The sequence below is a fragment of the Arvicanthis niloticus genome, chromosome 14 (genome assembly GCF_011762505.2).
Source record: "Arvicanthis niloticus isolate mArvNil1 chromosome 14, mArvNil1.pat.X, whole genome shotgun sequence".
NCBI classification, from domain to species: Eukaryota; Metazoa; Chordata; class Mammalia; order Rodentia; family Muridae; genus Arvicanthis; species Arvicanthis niloticus.
Genome location: NC_047671.1, coordinates 70,219,837 through 70,240,155, shown reverse-complemented (window position 1 = coordinate 70,240,155; position 20,319 = coordinate 70,219,837). Strand labels below are relative to the sequence as shown.

The 20,319-nt window shown below is 40.8% G+C and overlaps 1 protein-coding gene across 7 annotated transcripts in view; it reads right to left on the bottom strand.

Annotated features, from left to right (window-relative positions):
* The window catches only part of Chst9 (carbohydrate sulfotransferase 9), a 266,781-nt gene that overhangs the window by 16,234 nt on the left and 230,228 nt on the right, over nt 1-20,319 (bottom strand). For 5 of the 7 annotated variants that reach the window (XM_076912955.1, XM_076912956.1, XM_034517842.2 and 2 more), the window contains one exon: nt 15,363-15,400. The exons of the other annotated variants lie outside the window; for them this stretch is intronic. In XM_076912955.1, coding sequence (XP_076769070.1) covers nt 15,363-15,400 — 38 coding nt within the window. The remainder of the gene's footprint in view (nt 1-15,362; nt 15,401-20,319) is intronic. 7 annotated transcript variants of the gene reach the window in all.

The window sequence follows — 20,319 nt, the reverse complement described above, 5'->3', positions numbered from 1 at the left end:
TGAGGGTTAGGGTCCTTTGTTCATCGGACTTGATCAGTGGTGACTATGAGAGCTGGGGTTGAAATACAGCCTTGTCTGGCTCTGAACCGTGAGTTTCTCACTATGGAGCAATGATATCTTTCCCCACATCTTCCTGACTATTTGCCGAGCTACCTTGGGGTGGTCAAATGTGTCCAAGTCAAGTTCCAATTAGTATGGACAAGTCTGCCGCGTCCTCTAGCTTTTGGCTCTCTCTCCTCTACAATTACTTGTGCTGATGCCCCATAGCAGTTTGCACTGAATTATAACATTGCCTCCAGGAGACAAGAGGGAGGCTTGGGAGACTCAAAAACCTCATAAAACTCACTGGACTCATAACTTTCCCCCACAGTCTGATTACAGAAGCAGCAAACAATTGCTGTGCGATAGAAGATTCTTTGCTGCAGCTGCCTGTTGGCTGTACAGAAAACTTCAGCATTTCAGTCTTCACCCGTGTTGGACTGGGCTTTTTGGTAATGCAGATGCCTGAATCATTCACGCCCTCTCTATAACCCCTGTAAACTAAGGCTGGGTTCGCCAAGCTGGGTTTGGAAGTAAGGCTGTCTTTGTTCTATCACTGCTTTCTATATCTGGGGCGAACAGGTATTTGTATGCATCTTCCCAGAAAAGTGATCCAACAAGAAATAAATACTCTAATAATCTCAAATGCTGTGGCATGGCAAGGTGTGAGGCTCTTGGTCCTAGAATTCGAGCTGAAGTTCTGATTATTTGCTTAGCTTTTGCTCTAGCCTCAAATCAAAGCCTCTGATTCCACGCAACTTTAGCCCTTCATCTGCTTCTATGTTACTATAGAAACATCCAGGTAAGGTGTTTTAGGGTGAGGAGTTCTTTACTCTATCCATGGGTGGATTTTCTAGAAACATGCAGATTGTAATTTGACAGTTCAACAGCTACAAATCTGGGAGGAGACAGTGTTGATGCTTGGTGGTTGTGTAGCTGAACCCCACTTGGGAACTAGGGAACCTGTCACATGACTGTAATCACAGAGACATGGCCTGATGATGCCGTTTCCATAACAATCTGCGTATCGAGGGAAACTATCTTCTGCAAGAGTAGGAGGTGTCCAGGTGAACAATCTTCTAAGTTCCTGTTCTTATCACCAAGATTGTCTTCTCTGGCGACCAGCATGAGACTCAGGTTTAATCAAGTCTTGTTTCTATCTTTGTGAATGGCCAGAGAGAGAGGAGACACTTTTTTTTAAAAAAATATGCTGTGTTTTGGTTCATTTCTCTAAGAATCTATTGCTTTAATTTTAATTCCAATTGATTAATTTTGTTGTTAGATGATTTCAGACATGCACATATTTCATTACTCTTCTGTTATCTCCCACCAATCTTAGAAACACCACCCTAGTTCAACAATCAGGTTTTCTCAGGTTCATGACTTTTCTTATTTTCTGTTACTTATTCAGTTTAAGCAGGGCCATCTGTGTGACCACTGGATGGAAGCATCCATTGAAGCCAGGTAGATCATTGGAGGGTATACTACTAAAGGAAATGATTTCTCTGCTCCCTGAATGTGTTGGTAGAAACTAGCACAGCAGTGAGGAATAGGTCCCCCTGTATTCCTCCTCCATCTCACCTAACTTTGATGAGTTCTATCTTTTTCCAACGGAGTGCAGACATTGACAGATGCTGTGAGTTTATATTTGCAATGCAGTGCCTGTCTTTTCCCCATTTCTGGCCCTTACAAATTTTCCACCTCTGTGTCCACATTACTTCTATACCCTAGGATTCACCTCTTACTTATCTTCAGTGCTTGCTTCTACTCCCTCATTCTGCAGGTGTCTGCCTCCACGGTCACTGGTTTCATTCTCTTACTCACTTTATCCAGACACTTTTCTCTCCAGCACCTTCTTCATTTCCATTGTCAGACCTGCATTACCTCAGGTGGAGGACAACTTCAGGGAATGCACACGTGCATAGATCAATTAGCAAAAACTTGGTGTGAGCCAAGGCTGGTTGGAAGAGCTACATTCATAGCACCGTCAGCCCAGGAGCTGGTGCAAACAATGTAAGGAAGAGAATGCTATCTGATGAAGAGCTGTATCCCCATCCCTGCTTCACTGGCATTGGATGCTGACTCTGAGTCAGCACTCTCCCCCACATCCTTCTCACTGGAGTCCTGATGATTAAGTTAGACTGGCTGAACCAACTCTTCATTTTAAAAATGTGGAACTGATGCTTACTTACCTCATGGGTTGTTTAAAAACAAAGAATTGGAACAAGTATAAATGCTTGCCATGTGGTTTATATTGAAGTTATTTTAATCACAAATTGTATATATTTTGTCAAGATAATGTGTTGGAGGTTATTTGATCACACTGTGAACCCCGAAGTTGTGTTATTTACTGGAAAAACCTGTTTATAGTTGTGTCGGAGCTCAGTGTGTGTAGTAGCACACACCTTTAATCCAAGAACTTTCTGTTTATTGTAAACAGGATTAAATAAAGTCAACCACAGGTCAAGAGTCAAAGCATGAAACCAATTGACAGGGAGTGAACACAGGGAAAAAAAACCTGAGAAAGAAAGAGAAAGTCAGGAAGAGAAGTAGACAAACATGAAGGAGAAGGGGGGCAATTCAGTTTGAGGGTTTTTGAGACAATGTGGAGAAGGAGAGCTTCCTTCTGGGATGCCTGCTGAGGAGGAAGCTGAGTGCTTTCTCTGCCTCTCTGAGCTAGCAGGCTTCTATCCCAGCATCTGGCTCCCAAGTTTTTATTGGTAAAATTGAATGTTTGAGATTTTTGTTAAAAGTAACAATAATCATTTTTCTATAGCAATCTTCAAGCTGATTTGTATTACAGTTCACTAACTCCTGCCTGTATTCAGAATCCAATCTCTATCCCCTCCTCCCTAAAACTTCTCGCCCCACTATCAATATTTCACTTAGCCACCTTCTCACTATCTAGTCCATTGTCATAACTGACAGAACTAATTAATCAGTACCTTCATTCAAGAAGTATTCACTGAACACCTGAGATGTGCACTGTTTTCTTGTGTGAGACTAGAGGGGTGAAAAGTCTGACAAGGCCCCTATTCTTGTGGCTCGGATGTTTATGAGGGTGAATACAGGAAAGACAAGCTAGAGAGTAAATGAATAAGAACCTTTAGTGGTTCTAAGTGGATGCAGACACTAAATCAGAGCAATGTATTCAAGTGTATCAAAGGGAGAGAGGTAAGGCCTCGCTGAATAGATGCCCAGGGAGGAGCTATTTTCAGATCTGGTTAAGCTTAAAAGAAACATGAGATACAGGATCATGACATTTCAGGTATGGGAGGCAGTGAACATGCGGGCCTTTCGTGTGTGTGTGTGTGTGTGTGTGTGTGTGTGTGTGTGTGTGTATGCTATGCATATATGTGTGTTCACATGTTTGTGGCACACACGTGTGCACATATGCATTTGGAGGCCTCAGGAGTCATCCTCCACCATTCTTCACTTTAGTTAGTGACCTAGTGCCATTCAACTGAACTCAGAGCTTGTGGCTTGGCTACCCTAGCTAGCCCTGTCTAAAGCCTACCAAGTGCTGGGACTCCTGGTAGCTACCACACCTCCTGGCTTACCTAGAATCTGGGGAGGTGAACTCTAGCTCTCTGACCCTTATTCAGCATCTCTCCAGGCCAAGATGATGTATTTAACAATAGAGGTGTAACATAAGCCACAGGGAATTATAAGATGATTTACATTTCATGAGACTCGTGGTTGTAAGAATGGGAGGAGGAGGAAATCAGAGTACCCTAGGGAAGGATTGGCTGCTTGTAACAGGGGAGCTGGAACAAAAGAAGGAACTATAAGATGCAGTATGGAGTAATGTTTCATACTAACCCTCCCGAGATTCTCTAAGATTCTTTCCAGATTCAAAAGCATCCAGTGCTTCTGTGTTCCATCATCAGAGCTGAATAATCTTGGTGTTTAAAGCACCCTGCCCCCACCCTCCATGATTCTTCCTTGACCACTGACCATTGACTGCTGACTACTGACCACTGACCACCGACCACTGACTGCTGACCACGTTCCATCCATTTTCAATGTCTCTAAACTCCTATATTATCTCTACTACCTACATAATAAGGAAGCGCGTGACATCAGACGGTACGAGCTATTATTCTGTGACACTTGTCGAATTTTTAGCTCCTTGAAACAGACCCAGTGTTGGTACTTCCTCTCACATCTTTCATAACACAACCCTAAATACAGGGCATGTGCAGAAATTGCTTATTGATTGATGGAAAGCGTACATTGCTGGTATTTGTCTCCAGTATTTTCTTGGTGTGGAGGAGGGTGATTATCTGTCAATATTCATTGCATCATTAAAGCAATACACAAGGCATTAATCATCCCTGAGATAACCAGATGAGGCTTTATTGTAATCTCTTTCTATTTTGCTGGATAATTTCACTTGCTTTGGAAGTTTATGAGGCCATAAGTGGCTCCCATCTGCTGATGAACATATTTGAAGGAGTCATTTAGTCTCAAGTATGGAATACTTGAGGGGAAGTTAAATTGTAACTTTTACATTAAATGTCATCTTAGTAACAGAATCAAAATTGGAAGCATGTGTTCAATTTTGGTCCTTCATTTTCAAAGCTCTAGGTCAGGCAAATAATTAATTTCATTTGTTTACAAAGTAGATTATGCCTAATAAAATCTATTTTGTTTATGGTCACATTTTGGTTAATCCATTTCTTTGGAAAATGGGAGAAATCTGATTGGCTAATCATTCAACATAGTAAATTGTGTTATTCTACAGCCACAGAACATTGGCCTAATTGAATTATCCAGTAATTCTATGATGAAAATATTCTCTTTTAATAGACTCTGAGCCAGGCACAGCAGTGATGAAATACTAGAGTGTCTTGTTTTTCCCATTTTTGTTTGATGATTGACCACAGAATATAACATTACACCTCTGTGGTTAATAACTTTTTTCCACATTAAGGCAAGGTTGCTTTCATTGGCTACTTCCTGGGACTCTGAATTTTCACTGTTTGCATATATTTTCTGTTCTCTTCAGACATTTGTTTTTCAATAAATGCAACTTCACAAGCTAAAACTCAAAGGAAAATTGTTTTTCTTTGTGCATAATATAATGACAATTGTGGTCACTTTCTCTTCCCAGTGAAAGAAGAGTTCTCTAACTCTTCAGGGCATTTGCCGCCTCTCTTAAGGATTTTTCAGATGGGCTTGCCAATCCGCTGGCCAGGAGACCACTCCCCAAGAATGCTGACTCACTTGAAGTCATGCTAGTGAGGCAGGAGGAATAATCAACCTCTGGATGGAATAATACACCCAAGTTTCCCACCTACTTGCCATCAGTTTGGTCACCTGTGGAGCTGCTGTCCTTTCTGCTCAGCTGAGCCTGTCTGCTTCTCTGAATAACTTAGCAAAGCATGGCTTTTCCTTTTCCTTCTTCTTATCTCCTTGCCCTCGGCACACAACCATTTGTCTGGCATGTGACCGCTTGCTGACCTCCTTGCCTATCTCAAAGCTTCCTCTCTCTCTTCTGCATCTTCTTCCTCCTGACAGCTTCTGGTAGTCTCACCTTGCCTGCCTCATTGTTTTTCTTAAAATTGAGTACAGTTGTCCTCAAGTCTCCTTCTGAGTTGGTTCTTAATTTCTATTTATTAATAGACCAAGAATCCAAAGATGGGATTCCCTTGGTTACATGAGTGAGTGAACCTTAGGTACTGAGGTTTGTTGACATGTACTGATACAGACGTTCCAAAGGTTACTGCTCAGCATTTTGTTAGTAAAATTTAAGAAGCTAAAACATTACAGTTTCCCTTCATTTAGGGAAAAATGGTAAAAAACAGAGAAGTATGTAATTATAAAAAATCAAAAAGAGAGAGGAAAGAAATGAAGGGAAGCAGATTGGTGAGAACAGTGGCCTGGATTCCACTGTCTCGTAAACGAGAGTGTCTCAGTCATGACATGGGCATTGGAAAGAACTTTATTCTTTCTAATAGATGCACCACATTTAGTACTAAATTACAATATCCCAATCTTCTCAAATGAGTAACTATATAATAAAACTGTTATATCAACAGTTAAGAACTTTTCAGAGAGGTTTTTAAAAGGTTAGATGCTTTTCTGAAAGATGAAAAGCACAAGACACTATGTGGTGTTGGGTGATAGTGAAAGTTTTCTGCTTCAGTTTTGACTTGACATTTACAGTATCTCTGTGAGCTCCATGGAGAAAAATCCCAAAGCCTACATCTTTTCTTCCTTCCTTCCTTCCTTCCTTTCTTCCTTTCTTTCTTTCTTTCTTTCTTTCTTTCTTTCTTTCTTTCTTTCTTTCTTTCTTTCCTTCCTTCCTTCCTTCCTTCCTTCCTTTCTTTCTTTCTTTCTTTCTTTCTTTCTTTCTTTCTTTCTTTCTTTCTTTCTAGTTTTTAATCTCTTTTTAGGTAACATATACTTTTTTCTTTGAACAGATTCATCTGTTTAAAAAAACCTAATTATAAAAGTAATTTAATGCACAACAGGGACTACTGGAACAAGCATATGCTCTACATGACCTTCTTCAAAAGGCATTATAAACCCTATGGTCCAAATTGGTATCAAGGACTCCTTCAGTCTTGGGGCTAAAATTGGGGTGCTAGTGAGTGTGGTCCTGCATTTTGCAACCGAACTAAAGAGACAACCACAGAAACCAAGGTAGAATAAAGGTGAGGAGATTGCTCCAGAATGGAACACATCTGGACTGATCATGACCTGGGTTTATTCACTTCTGATAAAGTGAGCAGAGCAACACAGAACAAGTTCAGTGACCTGACACAGTCTAGTGTTGCTACTTACCACGCCTGAGATCTTGGTCAGACTACCTCCTCTCATTAACTTTGAATCCTTGCCTCACTGGTTTATTGCTACAATGTTTAAATGAGGCAATTCTGCATAAAACCTAGCATTGTATCTCTATATGTTCATAAACAATAATAATGCCACCTACCTTTCTTATTGTTTACTTAGCAATAATTATGACAAGATCTAGACAATTGAGACCAAACATGTCCACTGTATGGCCATATGTTATATGCAGTCAAGGATAGTTATAAGTGTAGCCCAACACAAAGTCACACGCCTACTTAAACCATTATAAGATTTTGTTTTAGTTTTTACTTGGCTGGATAGTTATGGAATGTGAACTTTGTAGCTGACAATGTTATGTTCTGGTATCACAATGTTGGACATGCCTGTCACCTACGCCCAATTTCAGGCCCAAGTCTCTGTTTGTATGGGTCTTAGCATACTGATCCTCATGGGGTTGTTCTGACAAATGAGGGCAAGCCTAAGACCCAGTGACTGCCATAATCACAGCTTGTGAGTATCCATAAGCACTGTGTGCTTACGTATACATTTGATTGCTAGTGACTTTTTTCATGTTTATTCCAAACATACATTTTGCTCTTAGTATCTTTTCAAAAACCAGAGACAGCTAGAGGGATAGCTCAGCCATATAAAGTGTTTGCTGCTCTTCGAGAGGACATGGGTTTAGTTTCTAGCATACAATTGCGTAGCTTAGAGTCACCAATAACTGCAGCTCCAGGGAATCTGATAGGCCTGCACATACTTGTGTCATGGGTACACACACATACAAATATGTACACATCAATAAAAATAAAACTTTAATTAAAAACAACACACCAGAGCCATTTTCTCATCTACCTTTCTTGTCTCCAGACTATTTCCAGAAGTCCTTACATAATAATTTAATTTTCTTGGCTGTACATAAGAAAGAAGCCTTGATATTTATACTTAGGCATGTTCTAGCTCTGTTGCTTAGCTGACCTTTAATAAAGACTGTCATTTCTAAATCCCTCTTTTCAACCACAGCGAGTCCCACCATCTTTTGATCCAATTCAGTCTTGTTTTCAAAGATTTGTTAAAAAAAAAAAAAAAAAAGACTCACAAATTGGACAGCTTTAAAAAGTGAGGCTTGAGTCAAGAATGTAATCTTAAAAAAGAGCTTAAGACGACCTCCCTGCCAGGTCCGTGAGGACAAAGAAAATATTTTTAAATCAAAATAATCCTTTTAAGTGCATGGCCATTTCGGTAAGAATGTTGTAAGTTAGTGAACCCATTTTCAACTTAAAAGTTTTAAAGTTCATGCTCTCCTGAAAAGGCAGGAGTAACACCACTAGCATGTTCAGGTTATGGCAAGAAATCAGGTAACTTCCAACCAAATCAAGCTTGCTTTTTAACATCCTGCAGGCTCCATGGAATATGGATGTAGAAGCAAAATAAAGACATGAGTCTTCCTAGCCCTTGGTTTCCACCCCCACCTGTGAGATCATTATTCAGTCAGTGGAAGAATTTCTATTTGCAATTGGCTTGGTTGTTAAGATGTGTAAGGCCTGAGAATGGAAATAAATGATCTAGGCCTGAGTTCTTTCTTTGGAGTGAAACTATTTAATCACAAAAATCATACTGAGATGAAATAATCAAGGTACAGAGTGAAAAAGATCTACACCAAAGGGACTGCAAATGGGATTACAGAAAGAAAGAAATTATTTGGAGCTTAAAGTCAGTTCAGTCATATATACACACTCAGAGGTAAGGGTTAGGGTAGTGGTGGAATAGTTTTATAAGTACCACTAAGTAGAATACATACAGAAGCAGAATAGGAAATTTTTCTATGGGAGTGTGAGTATCTTTTCAAAAGGAGGACAAGAGAATTGGGGTTTGGAATTTATACTCCAAGTTAGGACCTTATCCTGTAGACTAGAGAGGAAAGATTTTCCAGTCTTTAATTTGTAGCAAAATCACAGAGTGGTGACCACCTGCTGTGGTCTCAGTAGAGTTCCTCTAATCTTTGTGATATCTAGAGCTACACACATTGTTTGTGTGAATACTTCCAAGATCTAATCTGGAACTGGGACAGTAAGGGCTGCTCTGTCCTTGAAGATGGATTGGCCACTGGAAATCTACATGGTGACATGGACATTTAGGGTGAAGGCAGAGTGGAAGCTGACTGTAGGCTGAAGAGGCCTAGATGGTCACTGTCCCTGCCCCAGTCAAGGATGAGAAATGTCTCTGATAAGGCCTTCAGGGTAACTGGAGGGTAGCTTCTCCCTCATATCTTTCCTGACTCCATATCTCTAGAAGGTTCTAAGTACTACTCCAAATGGTATTCACTACTTCACTCCACTCACTAGAAGAACAACACCAAGGGGTTAAATGTGCCTCTATGCCCTTCTACTTGGGGGACATGGAGCAGGTATGGAGAAGCTAAAACATTCTGCTTTCTGTGGTTCTCTGAGGGCACAGGATGTGACTCCTGTTCTCTTGTCTGGCCCATCACCAGCTGACTAGAGGTTCAATTTAGTGTTTGCATTTTGCTTATGCACTGGTTGTTCTTGTTGGTTATCAAACTTGTTTTACTTGGTGGAATTGAGACAAGGTCCACTCTGTGGCCCAGGTCACCCTTGAGGTCATGGTGATTCCCCTGCCATAGCCTCCTCAGGGTTATCAAACTTTAAAACAGACATGAAAAAGATAGGTGCAAAGGAAGGATATGAGAAAGAGGTAGAGAGGAGAAAGAGACAATGGAAGAAGAGATAGGGTAGAAACGATGTAGGAAGGTATGGCTTGCCTTATCCAAAGGAGTGAGAGAACACACTTCTGACTTGTGATGCTTAGAGCCTTGTCAAGCACATGGTAGATCCTAGTGAAGCACATGGCTGCCCTGAGTTTGTCCTCTAATCTGTATTCAACACTAGAATCATTGGTCCAGAGTTTGATGGTGGTGTGGTTACATCTCTGTTAACAATATCCAGGGTGAATTAATTAATACATGAGCAGAATCAACAATCACTTTCAACAGCAGTAGTAGTGGCGGGCAGAAGTAGGCTGAGATAACCAATATTTTTACCTTACTATAGGTTGACTTGTGTTCTCTGGACAGAAATACTAAAATTCCAAAATGGCAGAACCTTCCCCTAATGAATAAAGATTTCAAGGGACCAATCTCTGGGTGAGGAGTAAGTGGGACTTCTGGGTCGGGGAGAGGAAGAGGGGATGCAGGAGAAAGAAAAGTTCCTTTTGGACAGGAGATAGCATGGAGACACAATGTAAGTAGCCAGAGGCTGCTCCCCCCCCCCCCCCATTTAGGTGGAAAATCTGCCAGGATCTACCACTGGAGGATTTATAACTTAAAATAGCTTACAAAATTAGGATACTAGTTTCTGCACCCAGTGATTGTGTTACCTGTGGATTCTAAACTAAGACTGTGGTGTTTTCCTTCATATGGAGACTTAACTGGGTTCCAGAAAAAGGTACAGCAGCAGGACACCCCAGCCAGCCACAGAAATTTGGAAGCATGGGAGCCTGGGTGGGTGTGATAACAACCCGCCATGGGAACGTCACTAGCTGAGTGGAGAGATTTTGGAGCTCTAAGTCAGAGTCTGCCTGTGCCATGCAGGTGGTAGTGTGGCTTACTATTTTAATATCTCTCGCTACATTCCAATGTCTCATCCCTGTCAATATACTATTTAGGCACAGGCTATTTACAAATCTAATCAAGATGAGTTCATCAATACCAGTTAAGCCAGTATAACTGGCATCCTTACAAGATGAGTGAGGTGGATCATAGGAGAAAAACAGACAAGAATTGAAGTGGTGTTGCAGTTAGGCAGGCATTGCCCGAGGTTGCTGGTATGTGTGTGGGGAAGAATCCTGCCCATGGGTTTTAGAAGGTGGCTTTGATGACACTTGGTTTTGAATGTATAGCATCTAGACCTGGAAGGCTAGAAATTGTCTTGTTTTAAAGCCCCCATTTGCGCAGATCTGTTACTGCAATGCTAGAAGACTCATGAGTAGCCTGGGTGTACACTTGTGGACTGACCTGGGCAATCAGGGAGGGCAAATCTGCATGGAGCTAGCTCCTAAACTAGGGTTGTTTTTCACAACAGAAATACCTCTTCATAAAGCATGGATCCCCACATGCAGTCCCCTTCCTGCCACCTCACTGCTAAGCCCCCGAGGTCCTAGTGTATTAAGGGCTTTGATGACCTGCATTATAAAGAACTTAAACAGCCGGTGTTCATTTACCTGAGGTTGCATTTGTTGACAAGGCTGTTTCCAGCAGCAAAAGGAAAAGGCTTTCAGGTTCTATTTCTCCTCTCTCTCTCCTCGTGATGACAATTATTTGGTTTTGAAAATGTTTTTGGAAGTATTTTAAGGTATTTGCTTTAATCTACCATGATGAAAATTATTCAGCAGACCCATAGGAAGCTCTGTGTCAACGAGTAACATTTTCCAGATAGGAGATTACTACAGCAGTGAGTTGCCAAAGACACAGCTGAAAAAATGGGTCATGCATTCATGACATTTTGGGACAGGAGCTGCCAAGTTCTTTGCTGTTCACTTTTGTCCTTTCCCGTAAACAAGCTGCATTAACGAGTTACTTTTCAAAAGAGGCCTGATTTCCCCAGTGAGTTCCATGGGAAAGAATTCAGGGTTTCCCCCAGAGGACTCAAATGATTGTCCTCAGAGCTCAGGTGTGCTAAAAGTGTTGGAGGCTGAAATCATACACTGGATACTGGCCAGTGGGTCTTGAACACTGCTTCGACTCCAGCCTTGATTGCTCAGGTTGGTTCATACCTCTGCCCACTATAGGAAAGACTAGGGATGAGAGGATAAGCTCGGTTTTCAATTTCAGTTTAATTATACAATGTATAGTGTCCAGCAGGAAGAACTTAGGGCGAGATTAATGCTCAAGAGTTTTCCGTTTTTGCATTGCAATCTGATAAGGACTTCTGTTTTGACTGTCCAAAGTGAGTTTTCAAGCTGATTGTCTTGGGGCTTATGGATGGTGCTTGCCACCAAGATTGGCACCCCAGTTGGATCCCTGGAATGCACATTGTAGGAGAGACCTGCCTGTCACAAGTCTCTTGACAACACACCGAAATACGTCTCTCCCAATCAATGAACAGATGCCTCTCAAGTGCCAAATTCCTTTGGTAGCAGAGTAGATTCACAAAGAGAGAGGCAGAAGGATTATCTTTCAGTTTGAAGGCAGCCTGGGCCATATTAGTGAGTTTCAGGCCAGTTTGGGTTGTACAATAAGATTTTATTTCAGAAAAATGAAACAAAGCAGAGGAAAAGAGAAAAAAAAAAAAAAAAAAAAAAAAAAAAACCTCATAAAACAAAAAACAAAGGGAGGTGGCCTAGCTTTTCTTTCAGAAATTGGTTAAATTGAAGTTGTCAGATGACTCTTTGAATATTGTTTCTGAGGATGGGAAGCATGTCCCTTATTGGAAGAACGATGAATAGAAATTCCACTGGGGTACTAGAAATGTAAGCTGTTGGACAGAGATTGCACAATGTACTTCCCTATTCTGAGAAGGACCGTGTAAGAAACACATTAAAGCATTACTCTCTCATGTTAAAGTTCAAAGACATTCAGTTGCTTATTGAGATTGGCATCAGATCCATGTTTAAGATCCTGAGTAAATATTTGCTGTTCTGTTTTGGTGTCCACACATTCTATTAGTTTAGTCAAATGAACAAAGGAGTAACATAAAGGAAACAAAATTCTCCTGTAAGGACCTGCTTCAATGCAGCTGGAGATAAGCATAGTAAATGAACTAAGCCCATTGCAGAAAGGCAATGTCATGCTTTCTTCCTACTTGGGGTTCCTAGATTTTATGTAGATACATAAATTATATATATATATATATATATATATATATATATATATATATGATGTGTAGATGTATATTAGGAAGACAAAGGGACATATGAGAGGGAGAAGGAAAGAGAAAAAGAGCAATAGGTTCTATTTTTATCCATTATATCAATGGGGGAAAGCAGAGCTCTTCATGAGACATTCTGTCTGTGTTAAATGCAGAAATATAACAACAATAAACTTTGCAGGTCTTAACTATAGCTCTGCCTTATAAAACCCCTCAAGTATGTTGAAAGAATGTAAAGAGACAGAGATAAAAAGGTAAATGAAGCATGCCAGAGGCCAGCTGACTCCGTTGTTACACAGCAATTATATTCTCAAATACCGAGCACGCTGTTCTTTTTCAGTAACAGAACCTTTACAAGTGTATTCACAACCAAGTGGGGAGGGAAGGGAATGGGAAACTTTTTCGCCATAATCTACAAAAAGGGAAATAACATTCATACTTTTTGATTTTCTGAGCTCTCCCCCTGAGCCTTATTCATGATGAAATCTCCCTCCCCTCCCCCTCTCTCCTCTCTCTCTGTCTCTCTGTCTCCCTTTATCTTTTCATGTACACATATTTCCTCTCATTAAAGCTTCTACACATTTTTAGTGCACACACACATGGGAGAGGGAGGGAGGGAGGGAGGGAGGGAAGGAGAGAGAGAGAGAGAGAGAGAGAGAGAGAGAGAGAGAGAGAGACTAAGTGTAGCATCCTTGCCACTCATTCCTTCCTTATTTTAAGAATGGCATTGTTAGAGATATTGCTATTATAGTAGGTGTCTCTAATGGTTGATTTGATTGTCAACTGGGAAAAATATCTAGAATCACTCACCAGGCAAACTTCTGCTCATTTGAATTTGAGGTATCTCTGCTCATACTTGAAGGATGCTCTTAGCTATACTAACTGAAGCAGGAAGACACACTCTGAGATCTGGTGATACCTCCCAGCTGTAGCAGCCCAGACATAAGGACCTTCCCGGTGAGCTCATCTTGCCCATGGCTGCTTCTGTTGTCATTTTTTTCTGACACAGGGACTCAGTTTCTTTGGCCTGCCAACATGGGCTGAAGATCAGTGGCTTTCCAGGATGCTCCAGGCTGTTCCCGATTGGAACTGATTCAGCCTTGGGGACTGGGTCAGCTACCATGTAAAGGAAAGCAAAAATGTACCCAATAGATGCTTGTTTCTGTCTATTGATTTTGTTGTGGGGTATATTAAGCCAATTGAGTTCTCAGTGTTTAAGGTTTGATGAATTAAGGGGTATCTGGCAATGGCTAGACAAGAACCATGTCTTTTTATTTGAGTGAACTGACAACAGGAACTTGATATTTGAAGCCACTAGTGACTTAGATAAAGGACAATATTGCCAGAGAAATGCAGTCATGCAGGCACTTCTATGGTATGTGACTTCCATTTCTTTTGTTGCAGCCAAATTCAGACTCTGTGTGTATAAAAACAGAGAGGAAACTATTTGGGAGACCACAAGAGAAGAATGGGAGACCAGCGAGGGTAATGCAACGGGAGGGGTAAACACAAAGTACAGTACACATGCATGAGGAGGCTGCAGTGCGCCATGTGTCAGTGATTGGTCTCCAACTCCATCAGTACCCAAGGGTAGCTTGAATGTTGAGTCTTATCCGCAAGCCTCCACCTCTAAGAGTTCTAACAGGCACAGCCTACTACATTTAATTTATGTGCTGTGGGAGAGAGAATGTAGGGCTTCGTGCTCATTTGACAAGCAGGATACCGACAGGGCCACATCCAAAGTCTCCAGAAGCCCATTATTTACATGCTAACTAAAAAGACAATAAAAAGAAACATTAACAATAAAAAGCAGAACAACAGAAAAAGAAAAATGTGCCTTGCCCAGTATAAATGCAGACTTACCACCTTTCTCCTTGGCAACTGTGAGTTATAATTTATACCGGGGAAAAAGAAAGAAAAAGGCCACAGAGATTTGTATCTGTGAGGGAAATTTGAGCAGTGTTTTGCCACAGGCCAATGTCAGACTTTCTGAGTCTCTTGAGCAAGTAGCACGTGGAGGCCCTGCAGCCCAACATGCCTGTAGAAGGGGCCCGTGGTCTGGGCATCAGAGCTCTGGGTGATGGCCTCTCCTGCTTTATCCCATGGGCGGTTACATGCCACCAGTCTCTTAAAGAGTACGTATACCTGGCAATACAGACACTAGATCATAGAGACTGGGCATGGAGAGTGTGGAACAGAGAGGAAGACACCAGACAAGTTGAACACATGGAAATGCTGAGAAGGACTGAGGTGCCTTTCTGCTCTAGTGGGCCCAGGTAGCCATTCAGTTTTAGCTGGTTAATTAACACTTGAGAGGACAGAGGAGAGTCACTTGAGTTGTGAGGATATTTGTTCCAGAGATCACAATATGGTCAAGGGAACACTTCTGTGTTTGGAGTGACAGAGTGTATCCTTCATTTTTGGTAGGATGAGGTAGAGGGAAGGATGAAGTTAGACAGATAAGAAAATACACAGCCATTCACAGATGAGTCAGGTATAGGTTCTCAGAACCAAGACTGCATTGATTGCTCACAGTTAGCGACGAGCACAGCCTGTTGGAAACACTTACTAATGCTTAGGTATTTGCATTTAAAATGGCTTTGAATGATAGTTAATGAGAAAGGGAGGAAATACCTGATTGGTGATGTGTTTCTGGATTTTTCCTGTAGTCACTGAAAAAGAAAGCAGAGAGAAATTTTATATGAAGTCACACCCAGCAAGACAAAGTATAGGAGTTGTGATCCTACTTGGTCTTCAGCCAAATCACCCCAAGTTGTCATGGGCTCTGCGGACAGGGCTCTGAGTTATCATAGGGACATGCACAGGTGCGGCAGGAGGGAAAGAATTATGTCAGAGCCTGAGAAGAACGTGCTAGGCAAGGAGGACTGAAGTGCAATGGATGGACACTTGCTAAGGACAATGGCTAGAGGGCTGTACTCAGCTGTGCCAGAGGAGCAAAGGAGTGAAGGACCAGAGCCTGTCAATGGTCCCGGATGAAAGAAGACAGGCTCTAGAACGCCAAGCACTGATGAACTCAGGAGGCTCTAGCTGATCTAAAACTCAGGATCCTCCTGCTTTAGCCTCTCCCCTCCCTCTCCCCACTGCAGAGGTTATAAGCATGGGCTGTAAATTGCTATTTCCAAAACATCTCTTTGTCTGGGAAACTACAAAGACCTTCTTTATTGTTACAGTGTTGCTGGAGATTGAAATCCAAACCAATATCTCAGACGATATCTTGGTCAGGATGGTAAAAGTTCAAAGTAATGGACAGAAGGCAGCAGATCAGCATGAAAAATAAGAATCCAGCAACAAACTGCAAAGTTGTGAAGACACCCTAGCATGGCCACTGTCATTTGTATCTTACACAGGAGTTAAAGTCTTCAGCAATAACGAATCAACAACCAAATAAATTTCCAGGAAGGAAAAGAAAGAAAAAATTTGGTAGCACCAAAATTATTATTTGCAAATAGCTTTATGCTGAATACTTTATTAAGCATGCCTTTAAAAAAAATAAACCTTAACTGAAGTCATCACAGAGCCAGATAATATAAAGGTAAAACAATATTGCTTGAAACTATGGTTGCAATCCCAGCATTTGGGAGGATGAGACAGGAGAATTAACGGCTTGAGGTCAGATTGGACTACAGAGTGAAATTCTGTCTCAAAAACAAACCAAAACCAAAACTAAAACCAAAACCAAAACCAACCCAACCCAAACTAAAAATAATACAGAAAAAATTCTTGTACCCTTTATTCAGATTGCCCCAGTGAGAACATCTCAAAATCAAGAATGTTATAGAATTTGAATCGTATATGCTATATAACCCCTGGGGATTGATGTCTTTTCAACAAGCATAACTTTCTACATCGCATTGTCATGGCTGTGTGTATCAGTAGTTCCTTCCTTTTGCTTTCTGAGTTCTATTCCACAGTTTGGATGAACCCTATTAATGTGTGTTTTCTGGGTTTGGCCACACAGAGTAAAGCTGCTGTAAATATAAACTATAGGGTTTGGATGGGACACAAATATTCATTTCTCTGGAACAAACACCCAGGGATAGAAGTGTGAGTTGTGTGTTCAATCTTTTAGGAAGATGCCAATCTGTGGGCTGTCTATCTTAACAGTTTACTGGGTAAAAATGTTTGTCACTAAGCCTAGAGACCTAAATTTGATTCGCTATTTCTATAGGCTAGAAGGAGAGAAATAACTCCCACCAGTTGGACATTATTGTTACTGTTGTAATAAAATGAATCTGGCAGTCTGTTTCTTTAAAAGACATAATATATAAACAAAACTCTCTAGTTATTTTATCATTATTTATCAATTATAAGTCTACATTGAACTTGTATGACAATTGAGCACCAGGCAAGGTGTCATTCAGGGCATAGCAGAGATATAAGGAGTATAGAAAATTAGAATGGCGTACTGACAGAGGCTATTTGATTAAGCTGTTGCCAAGAAATGCCAGGGGCCAAGCTTGGAGGTGCCAGATAATAAAAAAAGATTTTCTTTGTTTTTTAAAATATCCATTGTACAGTAGTGATATGTTTCAGTGGTGAGATTTAACAGGTTATATGGAAACTGCTTTAACAAAGAAACAACATGCTTGAGGGAAAGCCTCTGCATTGACTTTTAGGACCTGAAGGCTGGAAAGAAATGGCTTCTCCCTTAGGGCCTCCCACAAGCGCAGCTGGTCAATACTTTGCTGTTAGTTGGCAGAGTTGTCTCTGAACTTATGACCTCTAGAGCCACGGGGCTGACAAATTGGTGTTGTTGTTTTAAGCCACCAACATTATAGTATGGCCAGCTTCTGTATCTGGATTTCTAATCCACAAATAGTTTTTATTCCTGTTCCTGAGATGATACACACAGGGACCATTTGAAGTACTAGCACAGTACATAAACTAGACATGACTAAAGTATGTGGGAAGAAGGATGCTACGTTTTATGTGGAGAACATGAGCATCTTTAGACTTTGGATGTTCAGTGTGTGTGTGTGTGTGTGTGTGTGTGTGTGAGAGAGAGAGAGAGAGAGAGAGAGAGAGAGAGAGAGAGAGAGAGAGAGAGAGAGAGGTGCATGTATGAGTCTGCAGAGGACAGAAGATGGGGTTAGATCCCCAGGTGCCTGAATTACAGCTGACTGCTTGCTGTGAATGCTGGGAACAGAATCCGCTGGAAGAGCAGCAAGTGCTCATTCCTACCAAGGTATCTCTCCAGCTCCTATTACTATTGATGATGATAGAGCGATTACGGTGATTCATTACAGCAGAAATAGGAAATAAGCTCCAAGAAATTATCTTATTCTAAGCTGACATGCATTTAGGGCCATGGAGAGAAATAGGTAGCTACTACACTCAGCTTTGTGGCTACTCCTGGTGATGGATTCCCCTCCCCTATATTAACTCCTGGGAACAAGTGCAATAAGCAGAAATCACTTTTGTTTGTTTGTTTGTTTTGGGTAGAAGACTAGGGATAGAATGGTTTGTTCATCTTGTGCAAGTTGACACTGTTTATTGTTGAAAACCATTGTTTGGCTGCATAATTTTTACTCAGTGCCCAGCAACGTGGGTTACACGGAATGGCTTGTCTGTTTCATGCTTGCTCCTTGTTTCATGCTTTGTGCCTGGTCCTTGTTTCATGTGGTTTTGTTGAAATGGACTACAAGCCAGGGGAAATAAGAACATTTCAAGTTTCTTGAGTGGAAAGCTGACAAAATGCAGGAATATATGCCTAGACTATTATGTTTGATTGCATGGTTGTATGATGTCTTTCACCAGTGAAGGCGAAGGAGGCTGTGAACTCACTGGTTCATCCAAAGTTCAACATGTTGTTGACATCCCTGGTCCATTCGTGAATGGAAGTTGTAGCAACATTTCCAACCCACTCACCAGCAATATTTTAGGGGACTGACTTTTTTTATAATTTAGTATTCTTAAATAACTACATCCCATTCTTACAAGTTCACTCATCTTTCCTGCTGTACATTAGTTGATTAATTACTTCAACTTGACAAAAAAACTTCAAGGGATATTCTTTTGCTGCCTAAACAATTTAAACCAGTGATTTACAACCTGTTTAAGATAACAGGCCCCTTTGAGGATCTAAGAGCAACTACGAATCTGCCCCTCTGAAAAATGCTGACAGAAAGCAACGGCAAAGGCTTTTAGACCTTTATCAGCCAGGCCCAGATCTGCAAGAATCTGCACTTTTTAAGTTTATTTTGGAGGGTAGGTCACAACATGTGAAATAACTTCTCAGATTCTAGCTCTTTTAATAACTTCAAGTCCCTGAAAACTTCAGATTCATCACTTGCCAACTGTTTCCTGTAATTTAATGAACTGAAAGTATCCATCCCAGGTTGTGGAGTACAGTATGTTAATTTTAAAATTATTCTAACTTAACTATGCCATACACCTCCTAAATGCTGGTTATTCAAAGATAAATACAGAAGAATATCAACAAAGTCGTGTTTTAGAGGAAGAGGGGAAGAGAAATCGAGACAAACTGTAAAATGTAAGAGGCCATAACTGATGATGATGATGACGATGATGATGGGATGATGATGGTGACAGGATCTTAGTATGTAGCTCAGGAAGGCATAGAACTCATTGTTTCACTCATGCTGATGTAAAAACTATAATACTCTTTCCTTGGCTATCCTGGTGCTGAGACGATAGAGATGAACTGTTGAGAAATGTTTTTAATCAATTGAATTATGACTGACATAATCAATAAACATAGAGAAGGACCAAGAACTATTACTAGTCTCTAAGAAAATCTAGGTTTTCCCATAAATATTTTGTCACTAAATACTATATTCTTTTATAACATATTTAGAAATATATTACCAACAATTCAGGACTACAATATTAGTGTCATTATGACTAACCTTTTAATGAACAAGATTATAATACTTTTTATAGTCTTATCTTTTGGATGGGTGTGTGGTATTTTGAATAAAAAATGTTTGCTGTAGCTCCTGTATTTGAACACTCGGTCCCTAGTTGTTGGCACTGTTGTGGGGTTTCAGGTGGCTTAGCTTTGACTTGAGGAAGTGCACTCATGCAGGTGGGCCTCGAGAAGAAGGCTTCATAGACTCACTCCACTCTCAGTCTCTTGGTTCAGTCACCTGTTCACATTGCCACCCTGCCATTATGGACTTTCTGTCTGAAATCATAGGCCCAAATAAAAATTTTCTTCCTTAAATTGTGTTGATCATGATCTTTTATATAGCAACATGAAAGTAATTAATGTAATAGGTACCGTTGAGCAAATGCTTGGTAATACTGTGAATACAAGACAATAAATCCAAGTTCAGAGATAGGACCTGACTTTGACCTTCAGGAACTATAATCATGAGAAGGCAGAATGTGAAGGAGTATTATAAAATTGGGTAGATGAAAGAGTTGAGATGGAAGTCTCCTTACCCATGGAGGTTTGGGTGACCTGAAGCCCAGTCAGTTGTCTCATGTTTGAGGGATCTGACAACTTGGAAGCTAATATTGGCTCTTCAAAAGAAGGGATATATGAAGGAATAGTGGAACGGTAAATAAGTTGGACAAAGTATGGAGAGAAGCTGGAGCATAGTTG